This window comes from Cervus elaphus, chromosome 12, assembly GCF_910594005.1.
Source record: "Cervus elaphus chromosome 12, mCerEla1.1, whole genome shotgun sequence".
Taxonomy (NCBI): Eukaryota; Metazoa; Chordata; class Mammalia; order Artiodactyla; family Cervidae; genus Cervus; species Cervus elaphus.
The window spans coordinates 54934317-54944989 of record NC_057826.1 but is presented as its reverse complement, the minus strand read 5'-3'; the positions used below and the strand labels follow the sequence as shown (position 1 = coordinate 54944989).

At 48.4% G+C, this 10673-nt stretch overlaps 1 protein-coding gene across 2 annotated transcripts in view; it reads left to right on the top strand.

Moving 5' to 3' along the window:
• The first annotated feature begins 1083 nt into the window (after window positions 1-1083).
• LOC122705121 (death-associated protein kinase 2-like) overlaps window positions 1084-10673 on the top strand; it is a 103344-nt gene continuing 93754 nt past the window's right edge. The window contains exons 1-2 of one of the 2 annotated variants that reach the window (XR_006344039.1): window positions 1084-1196; window positions 9164-9261. Coding sequence is in view for 1 of the 2 variants with exons in the window: in XM_043920330.1 (XP_043776265.1) it covers window positions 9185-9261 (77 nt within the window). In the remaining variant the exon portion in view is untranslated. The remainder of the gene's footprint in view (window positions 1197-9163; window positions 9262-10673) is intronic. The other variant, XM_043920330.1, reaches the window with a different exon arrangement.

The window sequence follows — 10673 nt, the reverse complement described above, 5'->3', positions numbered from 1 at the left end:
TTGCTGATGAAGAACAAGGTCAGGGACTTCCCTGGCAGTCCAGTGGTTAAGACTTCCCACTTCCACTGCAGGGGGTGGGAGTTCCATCCCTGGTGGGTGAACCTGCATGGCCAAAAAAAAAAAAAAAAAAGAAAGGAAAAGGAAAAGAACTACACATTAATTAAAAAAATAAAAAAAAAGAATAAGTTCAAGTGCCATGACCAAGACTGGGAATGGCAGAGCTTTGAACCAAATGAAAGACTGAATCTATGACTCCGTCCTCTGGGACTACCTTGAGGAGCCGCCTGGAAGGCCTAGGAGCGAGGTTCTGGGAAGGGGCCTTCATTACTTTAAACAGCCTCTTGTCTTGAAATAAGACCACTGAACTTCATTTACATTTTGTTTCCATTTCCTTCCACCACCCCTTCCATTCTCATTCCTTTTTCCTCCCGGGATTTTTGGCAGGAGGAAGAGAGGAACACTCCACTCCCCGGTCTTTCACTCGGGAAGGCAGGAGGGTGATGCGGGGCTTCACTCACCAACGTGCCAGGCAGGGCTGCGGGCACTGAGGCCAGGCCGCTTCCAAGTGGGGGTGGGGGTGAGCGGACGGGGAGGTGAGGAGGGAAGTGTCCCCCCACCCCCATCACGGCCCCCAGCCCACTGTGAACCGTGGCTGGTAAGGTTTCCGCTCTGGCTGGGAGGAAGGAAGAGGTCTGCTCCCTGGTGGGACTTCTCTCACGGTGCGTGCGTGGAAGCGGTGGACAAGGAAATACCGCTTTCTGAGTGATCTCGCCAGGCTATATCGACTGTATCAGCTCATGTACACCAACTTCCAGGTTAGGAGGTTAGCTGACTTGTTCAAAGCCACAAAGCATGTAAGCGGAGGAGTCCGTGAAAACGCCAGGTCTTGCGACTGGCTCTCGCCCCCTCTCCGGGAACCTCGGCTTTTGGAGGTGCTGGATCCGACCTGGCCAGGAGGCTTGCAGCCCTCACCCCAGGGTGCCCCGAGGGGACTCCCGGCAGGGGGCGCTCAGAGCCGGGTCTCGGGGCTCCGGGCGCGCGTCCAGCCGGCGCCTGGGACGGGGCCCGCCGCTCCGCCTCCTCGGTGTCTCTGAGGGCGGGCGATCAGGGAGCGGAGCAGATCAGAGAGCAGCGCGCCCCGCCGGGCCCCCGGTGCCCACCGCGCTCCCACGGCCGCCGCCGCGCAGCCTCCCGCCGTGAGTAGCGCCCGTCTGCGAGCTCCACGGGCGGGATGGGGTGATCGGTCCGGGGCTGGGCAGGAGGAGACAAATTGCTCCGGGGCGTTAGCCGCCTATTCCCTGTCGCCGCCCCCGCCCCCCCCCCCCTCCCCCCGGGTATGGCCAGCCTTGGCCTTGGGCGCTCTGGCCGGTCCTCGACCTCCGGGACCTGACTGCTGGGCCCCTAAGGCCGCCTGTGAAGTCTGGCCTTTTGACCAGAAAGATCGGGTGGGAGAGGGGGCAGACCCGGCGCCTCGGCGGGGAGGGGGGGTGGGGGCGGGGGTGGGAGATGGGAGAGAGACTTCCATCATGTTAGGACTCCTTGACGGGGGAGAGCACCCCAGATTTCCGGGAGGAGAGGGGATCTGGGCTTCTCAGCATCCTACACTTCACTTACCGCCTTCTCTTTGTGCGAGCAGCTGATGCGAGGAGGCTGCTCCATCCGTATCCAGTCAGCTTTCTCAGTGGCAGAAGGAAGCTGTGGTCCCCGACGTCTGGAGCCTGGGATGGGGCATGGTTAGGGTGGGCAGGGGGCCAGCCAGTAGGTCTGCAACAGGTTGGGGTTTTGACCCCAGCGTATTGTCAGCAGTTGACCTGACTCCGGGCTAGGCATTGTGGATGGCTCATGGCATGTGTGGATCGGGCTGATCCTCACTGTAACTCTGCAAGGTGGAGGCTAGTCTTCTCACTTTGGGGAGGAGAGGGAGCCCAGAGGGGTGAGCAGGAGGCCATAGAGGTGGTAGGTTAGGAGGGCGTGCTGGAAGAGAGGATGCCTAACTGCTGCCTCACTGGCAGGTGGGAAGGTCCTAGGGGCAGGTGAAGAGAGCACATGCCCTTGTATTTGAGAATCCATTGAGGGTGGCCCCTGGTGGGGGGCAGCTGGAGGTTGCTGCTGTGTTTTCTGACATTGTGTTTCTCAACTGCTTTGTGTATGGCATTCCTTGGGAGAGTCCTGGAGACGGAGCGACGCTGGCACGTTGGCCTCTTCACTATTGCTTCCGGAGTCCTGTTCTTCCCCAAACCACCCATCTCCTGAGATGTGTTTTTAGCTTCTGAAGTGGTTCCATTCAGCAGCCTTGAGAGAGGCTTGAGCAGGGGCACAGGGGTGTGTGGATGTGAGTGGGTGTGGGACAAGTTTCCCACTGGCAGGAAGGAGACCTGAACTGACCCTGACCCACTCCCTGTTCAGTTCAGTTCAGTCGCTCAGTCATGTCTGACTCTTTGCGACCCCAAGGACTGCAGCACGCCAGGCTTCCCTGTCCATCACCAACTCCCGAAGCTTGCTCAAGCTCATGTCCATCGAGTCGGTGATGCCATCCAACCATCTCATCCTCTCTCGTCTCCTTCTCCTCCTGCCTTCAATCTTTCTCAGCATCAGGGTCTTTTCCAATGAGTCAGTGCTTCACATCAGGTGGCCAAAGTATTGGAGTTTTAGCTTCAGCATCAGTCCTTCCAATGAATATTCAGGACTGATTTCCTTTAGGATGGACTGGTTGGATCTCCTTGCAGTCCAAGGGACTCTCAAGTGTGCGCAGGAGTGTGTGGATGTGAGTGGGTGTGGGACAAGTTTCCCACTGGCAGGATGGAGACCTGAACTGACCCTGATACCCTCCCTGAGGGCTCCCCAGTTGTTAGATGTGGGAATGAGCAAGCAGGCTGCCCAGCAGAGCTGGACCTTCACCAGGAAGATAGGTTTCTCATGTCCCCTTAGGCAGGCAGCTGAACTTCTCTGAGTCCAAGCTTCCTCATCAGAGATTGGGGTGTGTCACAGCCTCCAATGCGCGGAGGTGCGCTGTGATGTCGGACGCCCCTCCCCTCTGTTGACAGCTTCCTCAGAGCCTGATTGTGATGATTCTTCATGGGAGGGGGTGTAAGGGGACAATCGTGCTCCCATTTTACTTGCGCTGGGTGAGGATCTCTGAGAGTTCAGCAGGGTGGGCTTGGTCCCCTGAGGGAGGGGGAAGGTTGTAAGTAAGCTTAGTAAGGTTGAAATTTCCTTCTGAGATAATCCTTCAGCCTTGGAGGCCCTCTCCTAGGTTGTTCCTCAGGAGGCCACTGGCCTCCCAACCTTGGAGCCACTGTTGGAGGGTTGAGGTGCTGGTGACAAAAGCCAGGGGAAGAGCAGCTGGCATGGGCTGTGTGACTTTTAGCAAGTCCTTTCTCCTGTCTGGACCTCAGTTTCCTCTTCTTGCAAAACAAGTGGGTTTGACCAGACAGCAGTGGGTTTCAAACTCCTCCCACCCCCGAATTCTTACACAGAACCCTCAAGTATAGTGTAGATAAAGTGGAACTTCTCTAACTTCCCTTCCTCATGCAAGTGGCTCCTGAGTGGAGACTAAAAGTCCTTGAGGTTCCTCGAGGTCCCTTTTTGTGAGGTTCTAGAACGTCTGTGATATGCAGATGACATCACCCTTATGGCAGAAAGCAAAGAAGAACTAAAGAGCCTCTTGATGAAAGTGAAAGAGGAGAGTGAAAAAGTTGGCTTAAAGCTCAACATACAGAAAACTGAGATCGTGGCATCCGGTCCCATCACTTGATGGCAAATGGATGGGGACACAGTGGAAACAGTGGCAGACTTTATTTTGGGGGCTCCAAAATCACTGCAGATAGTGACTGCAACCATGAAATTAAAAGACGCTTGCTCTTTGGAAGAAAATCTATGACCAACCTAGACAGCATATTAAAAAGCAGAGACATTACTTTGTCAACAAAGGTCCGTCTAGTCAAGGCTATGGTTTTTCCAGTGGTCATGTATGGATGTGAGAGTCGGACTATAAAGAAAGCTGAGCACCAAAGAATTGATGTTTTTGAACTGTGGAGTTGGAGAAGACTCTTGAGAGTCCCTTGGACTGCAAGGAGATCCAACCAGTCCATCGTAAAGGAGATCAGTCCTGAGTGTTCATTGGAAGGACTGATGTTGAAGCTGAAACTCCAATACTTTGGCCACCTGATGTGAAGAGCTGACTCATTGGAAAAGACCCTGATGCTGGGAAAGATTGAAGGCGGGAGGAGAAGGAGATGAGAGAGGACGAGAAGGCTGGATGGCATCACCGACTCAATGGAGATGAGTTTGGGTAAACTCCAGGAGTTGGTGATGGACAGGGAAGCCTGGCGTGCTGCAGTCCATGGGGTCGCAAAGAGTCGGACACGACTGAGCGACTGAACTGAACTGAATTGAGGAAGTCTGTCTTAACTTTCAGAAATGTTGGAATGCCTGGAGCCAGTGGCCTGGGCTTCTAGCCAAATGGTGTATCCGTGCCCTCTGCTGTGTGGTTTCATCTTTTGCGGGTCAGAAATGTCCCTGTGCTTCTGGGTCCTAGGTGGTGACTAATTCCACCTGAAAATGTCTCTCCTTTAGTGTCATGTCTCTAAACTGGTAATATGCAAATTCATCTTGGGGAGCAATGGTAGGAAGGGGCTTTAAGTTAATAGCTGTTTTAACCTGATGAGCTTTCTGAGCAGCAGTCTTGAGAAGGACAGCTGGGACACTGCATTTAAATCAAACATGTTGGAGTACCTGCTGTGTACCAGCTCCCACAAGGGGGTAGAGGTGAGAATGTCACAACTCTTGCCCTCATGAAGCTCCAATAGGCAGGAGGGAAGGAATTCATATTTGTTGGAACCATCCAGGGACTATTAAAACCACTTTAGGGAGGGGGGATCGGGATGGGGAATACTTGTAAATCCATGGCTGATTCATGTCAATGTATGACAAAAACCACTACAATATTGTAAAGTAATTAGCCTCCAACTAATAAAAATAAATGAAAAAAAAAAGCACTTTGCATATGTTATCTCATTTGTCCCATAAAGCAGATATTAGACTCATTTTTAATTATTTAAAATTTTTATTGCACACAAAATAAGGGTACGTATATACATCAAGAAACAGCATTGGCAGCACTCAAAAAACTCCTTGTGTCCCCTTCCAGGCACAATCTCTGACCCAGGCGTGACCACTATTCTAACTTCTAGCACCATGGTTTTGTTTTACCTAAAAGAGAATCACACAGTCTGTAGTCTTTTGTGTCTGTTTTCTTTCCTTCAACACTATGTTTGTGAGTTTCATCCATATTGTTGCAGGCAATAGTAGTTTATTTATTCTTATTGTTATATAATAATTTCATTGTATGGGTATATCTCTATCCATTCTTCACTTGATAGCTATTTGGGTTGTTTGCAATTTTTAGATATTACTAATAGAGCAGCTGTGAATGTTCTAATGTGGACCATTTTGGAAACCATCTACATGCATTTCTCTTAAGGATGTCCATAGATACTGCCCAAGAGTTTTCCAAAGTAGTTGTCCTAGTGAATCCTCTCCTAAGCAGTGTTTGAGAGTTCTCCAAATATTCACTAACACTAGGCATTGTCTGGACTCATTCTCTTTCTTTTCTTTTTTTAAAAAAATATTGATTTGGCTGTGTCGGGTCTTAGTTGTGGCACTCAAGATCTTTAGTTGTGGCATGTAGACTCTTAGTTGCAGCATATGGGATCTAGTTCCCTGATTAGGGATGGAACCCAGGCCCCCAGCATTGGGAGTGTAGAGTCTTAGCCACCGGACCGCCAGGGAAGTCTCTAGACTCATTTTCTATGTAAGTAATTTGAAGCTCAGAAAAGTTGTACCGTGCTGTGTGTGCTAGTAGGCGGCAGAGCTGGGATTCAAACCCAGGCCTGTATGCCTGTGCAGCCTGTGCTTTCTCCCTTTGGGTTACACATTGACATAGATTATGATATGAACCAGACCATGGTAAACTCTAACCCTAAAAATCTGTAAAGAGGCCTCTGTGAGAATTTAAAGAGAAGAAGAATTTTTCATCTGTTTTGTAAGGAAAAGAGTCATGGAGGCTCATAGAGATGGTAACATTTGAGCCTGGCTTTGCAGGAAGGGAAGAGTTTTACTTGGAGGGCTCTCCAGGTGCCCTCCCCCCATCCATCCCTTCTGCCATGAAAAGGGCCCAACTTGAGCTGGGGTGTAGCAGGGGTGAAAGTTTTGGAGGACTGGGAAAAGTCTACTTGGGGCTATAGTAGAGGATTTGTGGGGGAGGGGCCTATGCCGAAATGGTGAGTTGGGGCCAAACTGGTGGGCCTAGTTTGAGCTTAGTTGGCTCCCAAGGCCCCCATTTCGGGTCACCCAGGATGTGAGCACAGGGCAGGGGCTCCTGGTGGAGCTGGGGAGGCGGGACAGTTTCAAATCCAGCTCAGCTCCTGATAGCAAATGCAGCTGGCCTCTAGCCAAGGAGGATCTTAGCTGTTCTTGGGACCACTCTCAGGGTATCTGCCAACATAATTTTTTTGAAGTTTTCTGCTTTCATCTAGCTGTGGGCAATTAGTAGCCACTCCTACCTCCACCCCCAGGATCCGGCTCAAATGGTTTGTTTGGAAGTGTTTTTGCAGCAAAAAGAAGCTGAGAGATAGCAGTCCTGCCACCCTCTGCCTAGTCTTAGGAAGCTTGCCAGGACGGGGGTGGGGGTGAGGGGAGCCGAGCTTTTGATCTGGTCAAGCCAAACTTGCCAGAATCCCAGTTCCTTTTCCTCAGAAGGGAACAGAATTGGTCTCAGTGGCTTTGGGAAGCAGAAACACAATAACCTGGGGATGAGTCAAACAACAATAGAAATAGTCATCCTTCTTATTTGCCCAGCAGTTTATGTCTTTATCACAGTGGATCCTCACCTGCATGTGTGAAGTAGGTGATACAGATGCTTTCACCCCAGGTTACAGAGAAGGGGGACTGAGTCCCAGACAGGGAGCCAGACTGCTATGGGTCTTGTGACTGATACACACTCAGACTAGCCGAGGACTGGGGATCCTGCTCCTTTCAGGATTCTGTACTTGGCAGGCCCTGGCTGAGCAGAGTGAAGACCAAGACATTAGGAGGCTCTGTGATGGACAGGCAGGAGGAGATTGGCAGGTGACCCTGAGAGTAAGACGTGGGAGCCAGGCCAGTTCCACCTGGAGGTCTTCAGGGATATGTGTGCCTCGGTGGAAGGGAGAGAGGCAGGTGGCATCTTGGTACCAGAACTCTGGTTTGTAGGGGACAGAGGAAAGAGGCTGAAATATAGGTATCACCTGAGAGTTAGGACAACTCCAGCCACTTGGCACTGATGAGACGTGCCCTTATGTAATGGTGCCTCCACCCAGCGTGGTGAAAACAGTATTTTGGGGCTCACAGGGCCTGGGCGTGGTTGGTATCTGGTTGGCAGAAAAAAAGCTGCCAGTGCCAGACAAAATGAACTCTGAGAGCCCTTTGCTAATGACTCTTGCTAATGACTCCCCAGGTAGCTGTTTTTAAAATTTATTCTTATTTTTATTGGAGTATAATTGCTTTACAATGTTGTGGTAGTTTCTACTGTATGGCAAAGTGAATCAACTATATGTATACATAAATCTCGTCTTTTTTGGATTTCCTTCTCATTTAGATCACCACAGAGCATTGAGTGGAGTTCCCTGTGCTATACAGTTGGTTTTCATTAATTATTTATTTTACATAAACTATCAATAATGTATATATGTCAATCCCAATCTCCCAATTAATCCCATCCCCCGCTTCCAGTTGGTATCCATGTATTTGTTGTCTACTTCTCTGCCTCTGTTTCTGCTTTGTAAATAAGATAGTCTACCATTTTTTTTCAGATTCCACACACATATATGTGTTAATAGACAAAATGTGTTTTTCTGACTTCCTTCACTCTGTATGACGGTCTCTGTGTCCATCTACATCTCTAAAAATGACCCAGTTCCATTTCTTCTTATGGCTGGGTAATATTCCATTGTGTATATGTATTCATGGGTAGCTGGTTTTATCTTTATGTTGTGCTTACTGTATCCTGGGCCCTGCCCTTAGGGTGCTATCCAGCGTGGCACGTGGCTGTCCCAGGACTAGTGGGCTCCCTGGGGCAGGAGGACCCCAGGGGAGGATGCAGACGGCCTCTTCTGTGGAGTGGTGATGCTCTGCGTGGCTCAGCGTTGTCCTGAGGTTCTCACTAAGGTGCACTGGACAGGCCGAGTTAGCGCCGCATTACAGACAAGGAAACAGGCCTCCCGCTGACAGGAGATGAAGTCACACAGCTAGTTGTGGGCAGAATTGCAGCTAGAACCTCAGGTTTCTGACTCCTGGTGCCTATTGTTATTTGTCACACCTCCTCCCCAATCTTTCCCTTAGGGCGATGAGTGAACTGCAAATCAGTTCAGACTTGAAATTGGGTGGCACAGCCCCTGAGGGAGTTGAGGTCATGATAATCCCTTACCTTTCTACTGCGGTTTGTAGTTTATAAAATAATATCCTGATTTGCAGTGGTTTTTACAGTATTAACCCCTTTTGCAGATGAGGAAGTTAAGACTGTGCAGTTTAAATGACTTAGGCAAAAGTGGGACTTGAACCTGAAACTTTTTTTAAATTATTTTTTTAGCTTTATTGAATTATAATTGACATATAACATTCTAAGATATTTAAAATGTACATCATGGTGATCTGATACACTTATATATAGTGAAAGTATTCCCCTCGTCTAGATAATTAACAAGTTTATCACCTCATGCACATTTATCCTTTTTTTTTTTTTGGTAAGAACATTTGTTTTCCTCTTTCAGGAAGTTTCACTTATTCTGACTCAAAACTGGGCTCTTTTTTTCCTGCATCACAGATGCCTCTTTTCTTAGTAGACCTGAATTTCGTGAGAACAAATTGCCCAATTTGCCCATGGCTCTGTTTTCTCTGAACATGTTCAGAGCAGATCTGTCTCCTTAACAAACTTGGATTAATATAAATCAAGTAAGAATCATACATCATTGATCACAGGTCCTGAGGAAAGGCTCGATCAAGCCTGTTCTTGAGGAATGAGGGCTGTGAGTTACCCTTTGATTTTTAGCCATTTACGTTGGGGCCTAGAGTCAGACTGGTACCAATGGACACATCTGTCCTAACCTCTGGATTTCTCCTGTTTCAGGGCTGTACGCTCCAGGCCTCGATGAAGAGCCCAAACATGGAGACGTTCAAGCAGCAGAAGGTGGAGGACTTTTATGACATCGGGGAGGAGCTGGGGAGGTAAGTGGCTGTGAGAGTTGTACTGATCGGTAGATCTTACAGGTCACAGGCTTGTCACAAGGCTTGTGGAAATCTTTACAAACGATCCAGAGGGTGATTCCTTGTCCTGCGCACCTCTGCAAGTAATCTTCTCTCTGGATATAAAGACTTGCAGCAGAAGGGACTAGAATTATTGAGTTCCATGTTTTCAGTATAACCCGACTGACAGTTATGGCGAATCTAAATGACTCTTGTTTTATCTGTTGCTTTGCTCCCAAAGCCCTCCCCAGGCTCTGGCCTGAGATCTGACTCGTTGGTTCTTTTCTGAAACCCACTTGGGATTCTCCATGGCTCTCGGGTTTTGTTCTGTAAACTCAGAGCCTGAATAGAAGGTGAAATCATCTTCCTGAAAAAAGTTTTGCATCGAGTGACAAGCCATGCAAGCCTGGTTGTGAAGCTTCGTCGGATCTGAGTTATTGGGTGCATTTTCAGGTTTGCTAAACCCACAAAACGGACAGGGATAAGCTCAGATCTGAAAGTAATTACTGTCTGGAGAGAAATGAAGATTTTCTGAAGCTCTTTCCTTGTCTCTCATTTATACAAAGCTAGTATCCGGGTGGTGTTTTAATGATTACAGAATACCAGTCTTGGAGTTTGGGTCTCTTAACAATTCATGAAATGGGAATAATTTTTACTCTTGTTTTTCATGAGGAAACTGTGTTCTAAAGAGTTTAAGAAAGTTGCTGGAAGTTGCTCAGCCAGCAAGGGGTATGGCCAAGGTCTGTCCAGTCCAGTCTGTACCTGCATACCCGTCATGTTCTCTGATGCACATGGTTCTTGCACACTCACATGTGCTCATAGTACACCCAGCCCCATCCCTCCACACACCCAGCAGAGTAAAAACCGGGGGGTTCAGGGCCTTCACTGAATCCGTGGTGTGAACAGGAGCCTTTCCCTTTAAAGAGCTCTTGTGTCAGGACTCATTGTTTTACTTCCTTTTATCTTTCTTTCTTTATTTTTTGCAAATATATGTATATATTTACTTCCTTTTATTTTAAGCATTAGGATCACATTGAATTTATGTTAGTGTTTTACCACAATTTAAAAAAAAATTTTGGCCATACCGTGTGGCCTTTGAGATCTTAGTTCCCCAGCCAGGGATCAAACCCACACCCCCTGCAGTGGAAGCACAGAGTCTTAACCCCTGGACCACCAGGGAAGTCCACTACAGCTTTGAATATTACATCTTAATGTATTATACAGGTTTGCTCATGTCATTAAATATCTTAATGCAATTTTACATTCCCTTGTACATGCATGCCTCAATTATTCAGCCTTTTCCCCTACTTTAAAAAATAGGCAGTTTCCATTTTTTAAAATTTTCATTACTAAAGTTGCAATGAACATCTCTTAGCAGAAATTTCTGATCCTGT